Below are 15,012 nucleotides of genomic sequence, written 5' to 3'. Positions count from 1 at the left end.
CAATATGGGTAACTCAATTATTGGGTGTGAATCTGTGCAATATTGTAGAGACAGCTTTTATTGCAATCCTTCATATGGCTCTATCGACAAATAAATGAGTTATGAGTTTCAGAAACTGAGGACACAATACAGTAAAATATAAAAAAATCTATATAAGTTTGATATTGCTTTAACCTTACTGACCTTATGATATTGTGAACAACCTTCACAATATCATACCACTTAATTTCTTTATTCAAATTTTTTCTGTGCAGTATCTGATAAAGTGAATTATGTAATTCAAAACTACAACTAGTTCCACAAGCAAAGCACGTTCTCACATGGCTGCATCATTCAAACATTAAATAAGTTATGGTTCTTGGAAGAAGGTTAGGAAAAAGTTAAGGCGCAAAAAAACTAAAAATTGGCTTTGACAGGAAGGGGTTCAATTTCTTAAGTGAAAGAATGTCCCATTTGGGGTTGAAATGTTTTAATTTGGGCTAAACTGTAAAATGTGAAACAAGCTAAATGCCCAGATATTTACATTATGGCCACCGAATAAGTCAACTTTAAACTAGATGAAATGTTTTACTACTAAAGTTTTATTAATTGTAATGTATGCTTGGCTAGTCAATACTGAGGAAAATCCTTTTGTGCCTGCAGAATCTTCACCTTTATCCATTTTATTGCTTATAAGAATAAAAAGGCAAGAAAAAACAGAAAAAGGGTAAGTTATCTTACTCCGAACATCTATGTCTATTTTGAGACAGTGTGCACCAGATAAATGTTAGCTTGGTCATCCAATGGTCTAACATTTCTTGCTCAAGTATTCTCTCTTAGGGTTCATTAAGATGTCAGTATTTTCCATGTACAAGAAAAACGGACCTGTTGCTTTGATCAGAGTTTGAGCAGAGGGTGGTCCGAGTGTCATCAGTTTTTCCATGCATGTGGATAAAAAAGTTTCTCCACCTTCTCCTTACTGATAGTCCATGAAAATCGGACTCTTAGGCTTGCATTGTTGATTTTGATTCAATGCTTTGATCAAAATTGGACACGTCTCTGCAATTGTCCACAGACCATCCAGTCCGCGACATATGAATGACCCTGTACACTATTGCAGGTACGAGTGCTATCAGCAAAAACCACAGATAGCACCCTAAAAAGGATGTCTGAATGAGCCCTTAGAACACAGCCGTACCAAATCGGATTAAATATTTTAGCTAGGCTCTGCACAATGCATTCTGAACTTTGCACATGCCCCTACCATTTCCATTTGTACATCTATAGACTTACGTTTGTCATTGACTGTCTTGTTACGTTAGAGTATTTAACCAAAAACACCTGCTAAGACTTCTTAAGCATTTAAAAAGGTCCCTTAGTCTGTTTCAGTAGACTCCATAATCATGGGGAGACTGCTGACTTGACGAAAGTCCAGAAGGCAGTCATTGACACACTCGACAAGGAGGGTAATACACAAAAGGTCATTGCTAAAGAAGCTAGCTGTTCACAGAGTGCTGTATCCAAGCATATTAATGGAAAGATGAGTGGAAGGAAAAAGTGTAGTAGAAAAAGATGCACAAGTGTTGTAGCTGTTTGCGTTCTGACCCAATGTCAGACATGCCAGATCACCAGTGAGGCCAAATCAGGAGGTTACGCCCTTCATTTACAAGCGCTTGGAGAAAAAAGGAAATCGCACACATTCTGTGAGCAAAGTCACTTTTATCTGATGTAATGCAGCAAGAGGCAGTATTTTATACCATTTACAACAAATGTAACTCAATGTAATTCATGTAGCCCTCCCCCTGTTACCCTGGGCCATGCTGACCTTTATTTCTCACGTACACAGAACATGCTGTGGCTGACTATTGAGAACATATATGATAAGAAGTATAAAATCCTTGAAGAGGAGCCTACCAGACTACTGCATCAGGACTAAACACATTCTAGCAATTAAAGGCAAAAGACAATTAAAGGCAAAACATTAACCCTTCTATATCACAAGCAACTGGGATAACCACAGCCTTGAAAGGATTGCTAAGAAAAGGCCATTCAAAAAATTTGGGGAGATTCACAAGGGGTGGGCTGCTGCTGGAGTCATTGCTTCACGAGCCACCACACACAAATGTATCCAGGACATGGGCTACAAGTGTCGCATTCCTTTTGTCAAGCCACTCATGACCAATAGACAATGTTAGAAATATCTTAGCTGGACCAAGGAGAAAAAAAACTGGACTGTTGCTCAGTGGTCCAAGGTGTTGTTTTTAGATGAAAGTAAATTTTGCATTTCATTTGGAAATGAAAGTCCCAAGGAGGAAGAGTGGAGAGGCACACAATCCAAACTGCTTGAGGTCTAGTGTGAAGTCTCCACAATCAGTGATGGTTTGGGGAGCCATGTCTTCTGCTGGTTTAGGTCCACTGTGTTTTATCAAGACCAAAGTAGAGCTCCACTGTCTACCAGGAAATTTTAAAGCACTTTATGCTTTCCTTTGCCACCAAGCTTTTTTGAGATGGAATTTTCATTCCCCAGCAGGACTTGGCACCTGTCCACACTGTCAAAAGTACCAATATCTTCTTTAAAAACAACAGTATCACTGTGCTTGATGGGCGGGCAAACTCGCCTGACCTTAACCCTTAGAGAATCTATGAGGTATTGTCAAGAGGAAGATGAGAGACACCAGAGCCAACAATGCAGGTGAGCTGAAGGCTGCTATCCAAGCAACCTGGGCTTACATAACACCTCAGCAGTGCCACAAGCTGATCACCTCCATGTCACGTTGCATTGATGCAGTAATTGATGCAAAGGAGCCCCGACAAAGTATTGAGTGCATTTACTGAACATATATTTCAGTAAGCCAACATTTTGGATTTTAAAATAATTTTTCAGGCTGGTGTTATAAAGTTTAAAAGTGTAAAGGTAGGCGCAAAAAATGGTTAATATTGGGAGGAGAGTGCAGCTGCAAACAGGGCAAAACCACAAATTTGTCAAAAAATGTCAGCCAAATAAATAACTAAAAATATTTGCGCTATCCAACACTCTCTCCACCATGTGAAAATAAATATATAATATTTAATAGGGAGGTCACATTATAGCAAAAAACACACCAATGGCACTGAATTAACGCATTACATTGAGCAGTATATGTGTATGCTGCTCAATGTAATGCGTTAATTCAGTGCCATTGGTGTGTTTTTTGCTATAATGTGACCTCCTATAAAATATTATATATTTATTTTCACATGGTGGAGAGAGAGTTGGATAGCACAAACATTTTTAGTTATTTATTTAGTGTTATAAAGTATTCTAATTTACTGAGATAATGACTTTGGGTTTTTCATTGGCTGTAAGCCATAATCATCAACATTAACAGAAATTAACACTTGAAATAGATCACTCTGTTTGTTATCACTTTATATAATATATGAGTTTCACTTTTTGTATTCAAGAACTGAAATAAATAGTCTAATTTAGTGAGAATCTCTTGTATTTGAGCATATATGTGAGTAGGGTATTTCATAATTCAGTTTGGAAAATAAGTCAAATTTGTGACACATGCTGACATTTGCTCAAGTTATTTAATACAAATGTATTCATAAAACATTGAGAAAAAGACAATAAACTTCTAAGGTACTTATTTAATTTATTTTAGGGGTGCAGACAGACAGCCATACAACATGGATGGCGATTGTATTGCAATGGCTGGCTGGCGGCTCTCCTGACCACAGTGTGAAGGCTTGTATTTTTATGCAGCTGAAAAACTCGGGTCAGGAAAGCCGCCGGCCGGTCTGAGCATTGCAATACGATTGTCACCTATGTTGTACGGCTGTCTGTCTGCACCCTAAAGGGGTTTTCAACTTTGAACAATATGGACCAAACACATGCAGACTAGCATAAAAAAAAGTCAGACAGTACTCAGTGTCTCAGTTTTGCGTGAGTAATTGACCACTGAAGCATTGTGAAGCATTTGCTAAAAATATTAATGAATAAAAATAAAATTACAAAGAAACTCATATTTTTCTTTTGTAGGAGTCTATGGACAGACTGAATGAAGTAGCAAGAGGGATCACCATTGAAAATACATATGTATAAGACGAATATGATAATACAAATGTGTTTTATTCTGTATATCCTAATGCAATCTCCAATATTTTCAATGTTATGACATGAAGCACAATCATAATGGAAGCTTCTATAAGTTATATTAACTTTTTCAAAACATAATTGAATTGAATACAGCCCCCCGAGGCAGCCCATGCAAGACGTGCTTCGGGACTGTGTACACAAACACAGTAAAATGCAGTAACATAGATGAGCATTAATTTTTGCATGTACTGCTGTTTTTTGCACTGTTTGTCTGATTATCCAGGTTATTTCTCTCAGTTGTATTGTCACTATATGTGTTGTATGTATTAGAGGACTAATATATTCAAATTGAAGTTACGTTTGTGGATGCACCCCGTATAGTCCCTCTACAGTTGTGCTCAAAAATGTACATACCCCGGCAGAATTTTTGATTTCTTGGCCTTTTCTCAGAGAATATGAATGATAACATCAAAACTTTTTCTCCACTCATGGTAAGTGGTTGGGTGAAGCCATTTATTATCTAGCTACTGTGCTTTCTCTTTTTAAATCATAATAACAACCCACAATATCCAAATTACCCTTATCAAAAGTTTACATACCCTGGTGATTTTGTCCCTATAACATGCACAGAAGTTGACAAAAATGGGTTTCAATGGCTACTAAAGGTAACATCCTCACCTGTGACCTGTTTGCTTGTAATCAGTGTGTGTGCATAAAAGCTGAGTGAGTTTCTGGGATCCAGACAGACTTTCATCCAGCCACTGACGTTTCTGGATTGTGAGTCATGGGGAAAGCAAAAGATTTGTCAACAGATCTACGGGAAAAGGTAGTTGAACTGTATAAAACAGGAAAGGGATACAAAAAGATATCCAAGGAATTGATAATGCCAGTCAGCAGCGTTCAAACTGTGATTAACAAATGGAAAATCAGGGGCTCTGTAAGAACAAAACCACGGTCAGGCAGACCAACAAAAATGTCATCCACAACTGCCAGAAAAATTGATCGGGACGCAAAGAAAAACCCACAATTAACATCAGCTGAAATATTGTACTCTCTAACAACTAGTGGTGTGGGTGTTTCACAATGCACAATAAGGAGGCAATTGAAGAAAAATAGGCTGCATGGTCGGGTCACCAGAAGAAAGCCACTACTGTGCAAATGCCACAAAGTATCTCACATACAATACTCAAAACAGCACAGAGACAAACCTCAAAAATTCTGGAACAAGGTAATTTGGAGTGATGAAACCAAAATTGAACTTTTTAGCCACAACCATAAATGTTACATTTGGAGAGAGGTCAACAAGGCCTATGATGAAAGGAACACCATTCCTACTGTAAAGCACGTAAGGAGATCACTGATGTTTTGGGGATATGTGAGCTACAAGGGCACAGGAAACCTGATCAAAGTTGAAGGAAAGATGAATGCAGCACGTTATCAGCAAATACTGGAGGCACATTTGCAATCATCAGCTCGGAAGCTGTGCATCGGACGTACTTGAACCTTCCGACATGACAACGATCCAAAACACAAGGCCTAGTCAACTTGTCATTGGTTACAGCAGAACAAAGTGAAGGTTCTGGAGTGTCCATCTCAGTCTCCTTACCTCAATATCATTGAGCCACTCTGGGGAGATCTCAAGCGCGCAGTTCATGCTGGACAGCCCATGAATTTACAGGAACTGGAGGCATTTTGCCAAGAAGAGTGGGCAGCTTTACCATCTGAGAAAATAAAGAACCTCATCCACAACTACCACAAAAGACTTCAAGCTGTCATTGAGGTTAGAGGGAGTAATACATGGTATTAAGAAATGGGGTATGTGATTTTTTGATCAGGGTCATTTGGATTTTTTGATCAGGGTCATTTGGATGTTTTGGGTTGTTATTATGATTTAAAAAGAGAAAACACAGTAGTTGGACAATAAATGGCTTCACCCAACCACTAACCATGAGTGGAGAAAATGTTTTGGTATTATCATTCATATTCTCTGAGAAAAGGCCAAGAAAGCCAAAATTCTGCCGGGGTATGTAAACTTTTGAGCACAACTGTATATGGACATTTACTACTTGACTTTCCTTTTCAGCAGTCTCTAATCCCTCAACTACCTCTACACACTCAACCTTCTTGTCCCTTTGTGTGCTCTTTTTGTCTTTTTTCTTTGTGTCTTTACCATTGACCATTTTTCTACTATAGCTTTTGTAAAATTTTTTGTAAATGTTGACATGTAATAAAATTTGTTATATTTTTATACATATCCGCTATTTGTTCACTTTTTGTGGGGTTCATAAACACATTTTTGTAGGTATCATGTAATTTATTAGTATAATCACTTATTACTTATATCTAAATGTTTTTCAGCGATTTTCAAATCATTATCTGAGTGTTACAACATTTAGTTCAGTACATGTGTTGCAGGGTGACTGCAGACTTGTATCTTAAGACCAGACAATTCCTTTAAGGACTAGTGCCCAAAACAGGCCCACATATTTATGATGTGGTGTCACACCAATGCTATATAACAGAGTAATAGCACTGCAGCCTTGCAGCGCTGGAGTCCTGGGTTCAAGCCCCACCCTGGACAACATCTGCAAAGAGTTTGTATGTTCCCTCTGTGTTTGCGTGGGTTTCCTCCGGGTACTCCGGTTTCCTCCCACATTCCAAAGACATACTGATAGGGAATTTAGATTGTGAGCCCCATTGGGGACAGCGATGATAATGTGCGCAAACTGTAAAGCGCTGCGGAATATGTAAGGCTACGTTCACATTTGCGGTCGGCGCCGCAGCGTCGGGCGCCGCAGCATCGCCGCATGCGTCATGCGCCCCTATATTTAATATGGGGGCGCATGGACATGCGTCGCACTTGCGTTTTGCGGCGCCCGCGTCCGGGCGCAGAGGACGCAGCAAGTTCCATTTTTGCTGCGTCCAAAATCAATGAAAAAAAGGACGCATGCGGCGCAAAACGCAGCGTTGTGCATGCGTTTTGCTGCGTTTTTGTTTGCGCTGTGCGTTGCGGCGCCGACGCTGCGGTGCACAACGCAAATGTGAACGTAGCCTTAGCGCTATATAAAAATAAAGATTATTATTATAAATGTGCCTTTTGTAATACAAGATAATCACCAATATTCTGCTTGCTTTTGAAGCAGTAGACTGACGCTGCATGATATTTAGTTTAATATTGACAATTATACCCAAACCCTTCTTTATTAGACTCACCCCACAATAATCCAACACCTTCAGTCCAATTAGGATATGACACGTTTATAACTACTCTCTAAATATATTTTAACCAACTTTGTTTCACAACACAAACTGTAAAATTTCAAGCAACAGAATTAAACGGGCATCACAACAACCTTGAAACAAGTACAAGAAAATATATATGTTTTTATATACTGTATCTTATTGCAAAAAAAAAGCTTTTCTCCACTTACAGTCGTGGCCAAAAGTATTGACACCCCTGCAATTCTGTCAGATAATACTCAGTTTCTTCCTGAAAATGATTGCAAACACAAATTCTTTGTTATTATTATCATCTTCATTTAATTTGTCTTAAATGAAAAAACACAAAAAGAATTGTCCTAAAGCCAAATTGGATATAATTCCACACGAAACATAAAAAAGGGGGTGGACAAAAGTATTGGCACTGTTCGAAAAATCATGTGATGCTTCTCTAATTTGTGTAATTAACAGCACCTGTAACTTACCTGTGGCACCTAACAGGTGTTGGCAATAACTAAATCACACTTGCAGCCAGTTGACATGGATTAAAGTTGACTCAACCTCTGTCCTGTGTCCAGGGCCGGACTGGCCATCGGGCAGTTCTGGCAAATGCCAGAAGGGCCGATGGCAGTAGTGGGCCGCTCGAGTGTGCCGCTGTCGGCACACTCCCCACGCTGTCGCGGCACACTCCCGGCCCCGCATTCAACTATACCGGCGTCATAGACACCGGTACAGTTGAATGCAATGATGGAGGAGAGAGCGTCCGCTGACGCCCCCTCTCCCATCATTCCCCGCTCTGCCTGCCGCTGACACTGCGGGTGCGCGATGACGTCATATCATCGCGCACCTGCTGTGTGACCGGGCGGGCAGACTGCATCTGCTGAGACCGGAGCAGCGCGGGGCACAAGGAGAGAGGTGAGTAGTGTGTTTGTTTTTTTCTTATCAATGATTGTGACTGACTGGATTGTGGAGCTGGGGGGGGGCTGCCTGCCTGCCTGCATGCATTACATTCTGTGGGGGCTGCCTGCCTGCATTACATTCTGTGGGGGCTGCCTGCCTGCATTACATTCTATGGGGGCTGCCTGCATGCATTACATTCTATGGGGGCTGCCTGCATGCATTACATTCTGTGGGGGCTGCCTGCCTGCATTACATTCTATGGGGGCTGCCTGCCTGCATTACATTCTGTGGGGGCTGCCTGCCTGCATTACATTCTGTGGGGGCTGCCTGCCTGCATTACATTCTATGCGGGCTGCCTGCATGCATTACATTCTGTGGGGGCTGCCTGCCTGCATTACATTCTGTGGGGGCTGCCTGCCTGCATTACATTCTATGGGGGCTGCCTGCCTGCATTACATTCTATGGGGGCTGCCTGCCTGCATTACATTCTGTGGGGGCTGCCTGCCTGCATTACATTCTGTGGGGGCTGCCTGCCTGCATTACATTCTGTGGGGGCTGCCTGCCTGCATTACATTCTGTGGGGGCTGCCTGCCTGCATTACATTCTATGGGGGCTGCCTGCATGCATTACATTCTGTGGGGGCTGCCTGCCTGCATTACATTCTATGGGGGCTGCCTGCATGCATTACATTCTATGGGGGCTGCCTGTATGCATTACATTCTGTGGGGGCTGCCTGCCTGCATTACATTCTATGGGGGCTGCCTGTCTGCATTACATTCTGTGGGAGCTGCCTGCCTGCATTACATTCTGTGGGGGCTGCCTACCTGCATTACATTCTATGGGGCCTGCCTGCCTGCATTACATTCTATGGGGCCTGCCTGCATGCATTACATTCTGTGGGGGCTGCCTGCCTGCATTACATTCTATGGGGGCTGCCTGCATACATTATATCCTATGGGGGCTGCCTGCCTGCATTACATTCTATGGGGGCTGTGCTGCATTATATTGTATGGTGGCTGCCTGCATTACATTATGTGGGGGCTGCCTGCCTGCATTACATTCTATGGGGCCTGCCTGCCTGCATTACATTCTATGGGGCCTGCCTGCATGCATTACATTCTGTGGGGGCTGCCTGCCTGCCTGCATTACATTCTATGGGGGCTGCCTGCATGCATTATATCCTATGGGGGCTGCCTGCCTGCATTACATTCTATGGGGGCTGTGCTGCATTATATTGTATGGTGGCTGCCTGCATTACATTCTATGGGGGCTGGCTGCATTCCTTTCCATGGGCCTGTGCTGCATTATATTCTATGGGGCTGGCTGCATTCCATTCTATGGGCCTGTGCTGCATTATATTCTATGGGGCTGTGCTGCATTACATTCTATGGGGCTGTGCTGCATTACATTCTATGGGGCTGTGCTGCATTACATTCTATGGGGGCTGCCTGCATTACATTCTAAGGGGGCTGGCTGCATTCCATTCCATGGGCCTGTGCTGCATTATATTCTATGGGGTTGGCTGCATTCCATTCCATGGGCCTGTGCTGCATTATATTCTATGGGGCTGGCTGCATTCCATTCCATGGGCCTGTGCTGCATTATATTCTATGGGGCTGGCTGCATTACATTCTATGGGGGCTGTGCTGCATTATATTGTATGGTGGCTGCCTGCATTACATTCTATGGGGGCTGGCTGCATTCCATTCCATGGGCCTGTGCTGCATTATATTCTATGGGGCTGGCTGCATTACATTGTATGGTGGCTGTGCTGCATTATATTGTATGGGGCTGTGCTGCATTATATTCTATGGGGCTGTGCTGCATTATATTCTATGGGGCTGTGCTGCATTATATTCTATGGGGCTGTGCTGTATTACATTCTATGGGGCTGTGCTGCATTATATTCTATGGGGCAGTGCTGTATTACATTCTATGGGGCTGTGCTGCATTAAATTCTATGGGGCTGGCTGCATTACATTCTATGGGGGCTGTGCTGTATTACATTCTATGGGGACTGTGCTGCATTAAATTCTATGGGGCTGTTCTGTATTACATTCTATGGGGCTGGCTGCATTACATTCTATGGGGGCTGTGCTGCATTACATTCTATGGGGGCTGTGCTGCATTACATTCTATGGGGGCTGTGCTGTATTACATTCTATGGGGGCTGTGCTGTATTACATTCTATGGGGGCTGTGCTGTATTACAGTCTATGGGGGCTGAGCTGTAATGCTGGATACAGCTGTAATTATGTTATATAGTCGTGTTACACTCCCCTCACTTCTTGTAGCCTACAAGTGTACAAAGATATTATACAGTCACCATGTGACAAGTGGGCCTGTGTGACTTCAAATGCCAGGGCTGAATTTTAGTCCCAGTCCGGCCCTGCCTGTGTCCTTGTGTGTACCACATTGAGCATGGAGAAAAGAAAGAAGACCAAAGAACTGTCTGAGGACTTGAGAAACCAAATTGTGAGGAAGCATGAGCAATCTCAAGGCTACAAGTCCATCTCCAAAGACCTGAATGTTCCTGTGTCTACCGTGCGCAGTGTCATCAAGAAGTTTAAAGCCTTGGGCACTGTGGCTAACCTCCCTAGATGTGGACGGAAAAGAAAAATTGACAAGAGATTTCAACGCAAGATTGTGCGGATGTTGGATAAAGAACCTCGACTAACATCCAAACAAGTTCAAGCTGCCCTGCAGTCCGAGGGTACAACAGTGTCAACCCGTACTATCCGTCGGCGTCTGAATGAAAAGGGATTGTATGGTAGGAGACCCAGGAAGACACCACTTCTTACCCCGAGACATAAAAAAGCCAGGCTGGAGTTTGCCAAAACTTACCTGAAAAAGCCTAAAACGTTTTGGAAGAATGCTCTCTGGTCAGATGAGACAAAAGTAGAGCTTTTGGGGCAAATGCATCAACATAGAGTTTACAGGAGAAAAAAAGAGGCATTCAAAGAAAAGAACACGGTCCCTACAGTCAAACATGGCAGAGGTTCCCTGATATTTTGGGGTTGCTTTGCTGCCTCTGGCACTGGACTGCTTGACCGTGTGCATGGTATTATGAAGTCTGAAGACTACCAACAAATTTTGCAGCATAATGTAGGGCCCAGTGTGAGAAAGCTGGGTCTCCCTCAGAGGTCATGAGTCTTCCAGCAGGACAATGACCCAAAACACACTTCAAAAAGCACTAGAAAATGGTTTGAGAGAAAGCACTGGAGACTTCTAAGGTGGCCAGCAATGAGTCCAGACCTGAATCCCATAGAACACCTGTGGAGAGATCTAAAAATGGCAGTTTGGAGAAGGCACCCTTCAAATATCAGGGACCTGGAGCAGTTTGCCAAAGAAGAATGGTCTAAAATTCCAGCAGAGTATTGTAAGAAACTCATTGATGGTTACCAGAAGCGGTTGGTCACAGTTATTTTGGCTAAAGGTTGTACAACCAAGTATTAGGCTGAGGGTGGCAATACTTTTTTGGAGTTTTGTGTGAAATGATCAATGTTTTGCTTTTTGCTTCATTCTCTTTTGTTTTATTTATTTAATCGTATGAACATATATTTAAACATCATATAAGAATACATAAATGATAAACAGTGATTGAAAAAAACAAAGGAACAGAAATCAGAGTCGGATATCGAGATTTTCTATGTATGCAATAACATTGTCATTTCCAGTATAGAAATCATTCTTGTCACCAGTATAAGATCTGAGGGGACATTCCTCGACAATGTGCTGAATTGTTTGATGGTCAACTCCACAGTCACAGGCAGGAGAGTCAGATTTTCCCCACTTATGCATAAGATCTGCACAGACACCAAAGTTTGTTCTGATACGATTCAAAGTGACCCAGGTTTTCCTTGGTAGATTGAAACCTGGTGGTGGATTTTGAAAGTGAGGAAACGTTTGAGGCTCACCATCTACTGCACTGACCCAAAGTTCACGCCATTTCTCTTCTGAATTGAAATCATGATCATACAGGGTAATTGCGGTTCGGATGGGTGGATGTCTTGATTTCAGTCGCTGTATTTGAACATCTTGGATATTTTGATGTATTGGGAGATTTTCATTATTCACTACTTTGGTGTATTCTTTAAGTAGGAGCTTTTGTCTTCTCAGATTTGCAGGTGCGATATGGGTCAAGACAGGTAACCAATGGATGGGCGTAGGTCTGATAGCACCAGAAATTATGCGCATAGAGTTGTTCAATTGATTGTCGATTGCATTCACATGACAACTATTCAGCCATACTGGAGCACAATATTCTCTTTTGTGTTCTTTCATTTAAGTCAAATTAAATGAAGATAATAATACCAAAGAATTTGTGATTGCAATCATTTTCAGGAAGAAACTGAGTATTAGCTGACAGAATTGCAGGGGTGTCAATACTTTTGGCCACAACTGTATGAGCTCATGATTTCCTCCATATCCCACTGCCTCCTACGCTGAAAATATATGGATCACAACACAGAGAGTGATGGCATGCTGCCGATAAAAATCTAGAGATGATCAAGGGATGGTAAAGCATTTTCTGAGTGAAAGAATACTAATACTGAGTGAAAGATACTAATGCTGGAAGCTCTAGTAATTGTTTTATCTCACTCTAATGCTGGACTCACAGATACCCTAGTCAGTACTGATATTTATTGCCCTACTTAATGCTTCTGAAGGTGCTGTACACACAGATTTATGGGAACATGATCTTCCCATATCTTTGTGCAGTGTATGCAAAACATCACAGTAGTTAGCGTCCAGCCCTAAATTCAGAAATAAATGGGAATTAGAAATGTCTAAAGAAGGGAAAACAAATATATGTCACAAAATGGCCAAAAATATTGCTGCTCCTCATACACACAAAAGAGCTCATTATGAAAAGTCACCTGAAACAACATGTCATCTTATTCTAATCCAAGACAGTATCATATTAAAACAACATAGCATCACACCTTCCTTTCCCTGCATGGTGACCTCTTTACATGTCACAGAAAATGCCCGAAATGTACTACAAGCACCCTATCCAATGTCTTAGTAGAAAATAAAAAACAAGTATACTTGACAAGAATTAATTCTATAATACGTTTACAAAACATCTAATGCTTGAAAAAAAATCATGTATTATAATACATTATTAATATTTATTGTTGGCTTAATTTGTAATATTTATTTGTCACATATTTTAACCCCTCTATGACATGCGCCATATATGTATGGCTCAAGGGGAGGTATGTTCCCGCTAACCGCCGTACATTTATGGCGTGATGATCACTCAGCGCGTGTCAGCAATACATTATAGCTGACACCCTGCAGTAATTCCCACAATCGGTACTAGCGCCAATCGTGGACATTTAACCCTTGTGTTGCCACTGTCTATAGCGACAAGGGCATCAATTGGCTTCAAAGGGAGATAGTTCCTTCTCTGCTCTGTACGGCACGAAGAGATCACATTGTACCGATGGTCTCCATGGTGACCGCAATGTCACCCAGGTAAGGTGGTCCATAAGTTCCTGCTGAGAGCAGGAGCTGACATACCTCTTCACTGTGTGCAAGTCACTGATCTAATATCCTGCTATGCAAAAGCATTGTAGAGTATTAGATCAGCGGTTAGGGCAGGGAAAGTTGATGTCCCCTGGAGTTAAAAAAGTTTAAACATTTTTTTAAAAAAGTTGTAAAAAATCCTTTAAAAAATCACAAAATAAAGAACAATAAAATGAAAAAAATATTATACCAATAAATACATATATTAATGTAAAAACAAAACTAAACAAAAAAAGTACACATATTTGATAAAATAATCCGATTTATAAAACTGACACACTACTTAAAGGGACACTGTCACCCCCTCCAGCCGTTATAAACTAAAAGAGCCACCTTGTGCAGCAGTAATGCTGCATTCTAACAAGGTGGCTCTTTTAGTTTTAGGTTCAAGTATACCCCAAATAAAGCGTTTTTATACTTAGCCACAATTCCTGTCTCTAGCCAGGTAAGCGGGTCCTCACTCCCCAGCTTGGCCAGCTCCTCTGCCGTCACTCACATCTTCCTGCGCTTTCGGCGCCGCTCCCTCAGCGCTGTTATCGTTTCAAAACCGGCGCCTGCGCTGTGTACAGGTGTCCTGCGCAGACGCAGTAAGCTCTGGCCGTCTGATGTCCCAGCCAGGCTCGCACACTGCGCCTGCACGGGCATTGCGGCCAGCCACCTTTGGAATCCCCGCCCCGCACTGTGTTATGCATTATGCACAGTGCGGGGCGGGGATTCCAAAGGTTCCACCTATACAGAATATTCCGTGTAATGGCTGATACCAGAGAACAAAAGACATCCACAGAACACCAGGATGGATCGCTGCACAGCAAATAGCTGTAGGACCTGCAATGACGTCACTGCCATGTGATTGCCCTAATCACATGGCAGTGACGTCATCGCAGGTCCTACAGCTATTTGCTGTGCAGCAGATCCATCCTGGTGTTCTGTGGATGTCTTTTGTTCTCTTTTATCAGCCAATACACGGAATATTCTGTATAGGTGAAACATAAATATATACTGATAAGAAGACGTTTTCCGGGGATTCCAAAGGTGGCTGGCTGGCGGCCGCAATGCCCGCGCAGGCGCAGTGTGCAAGCCTGGCTGGGACATCAGACGGCCAGAGCTTACTGCGTCTGCACAGGATACCAGTACACAGCGCAGGCGCCGGTTTTGAAACGATAACAGCGCTGAGGGGGCGGCGCCGAAAGCGCAGGAAGATGTGAGTGACGGCAGAGGAGCTGGCCAAGCTGGGGAGTGAGGACCCGCCTACCTGGCTAGAGACAGGAATTGTGGCTAAGTATAAAAACGCTTTATTTG

The 15,012-nt window shown here is 42.4% G+C and overlaps 1 protein-coding gene across 1 annotated transcript in view; it reads left to right on the top strand.

Annotated features, from left to right (window-relative positions):
- Positions 1-1,156, top strand: part of LOC143803909 (chitin synthase chs-2-like) — a 141,263-nt gene extending 140,107 nt beyond the window's left edge. Inside the window, exons 18-19 of the mRNA XM_077281668.1 lie at positions 643-706; positions 1,100-1,156. Of these exons, the coding sequence (XP_077137783.1) occupies positions 643-706; positions 1,100-1,156 (121 nt within the window). The remainder of the gene's footprint in view (positions 1-642; positions 707-1,099) is intronic.
- The last annotated feature ends 13,856 nt before the right edge of the window (positions 1,157-15,012 follow it).

Source organism: Ranitomeya variabilis, chromosome 2 (assembly GCF_051348905.1).
Source record: "Ranitomeya variabilis isolate aRanVar5 chromosome 2, aRanVar5.hap1, whole genome shotgun sequence".
Lineage (NCBI taxonomy): Eukaryota > Metazoa > Chordata > Amphibia > Anura > Dendrobatidae > Ranitomeya > Ranitomeya variabilis.
This window is presented reverse-complemented; position numbering and strand designations above follow the sequence as displayed.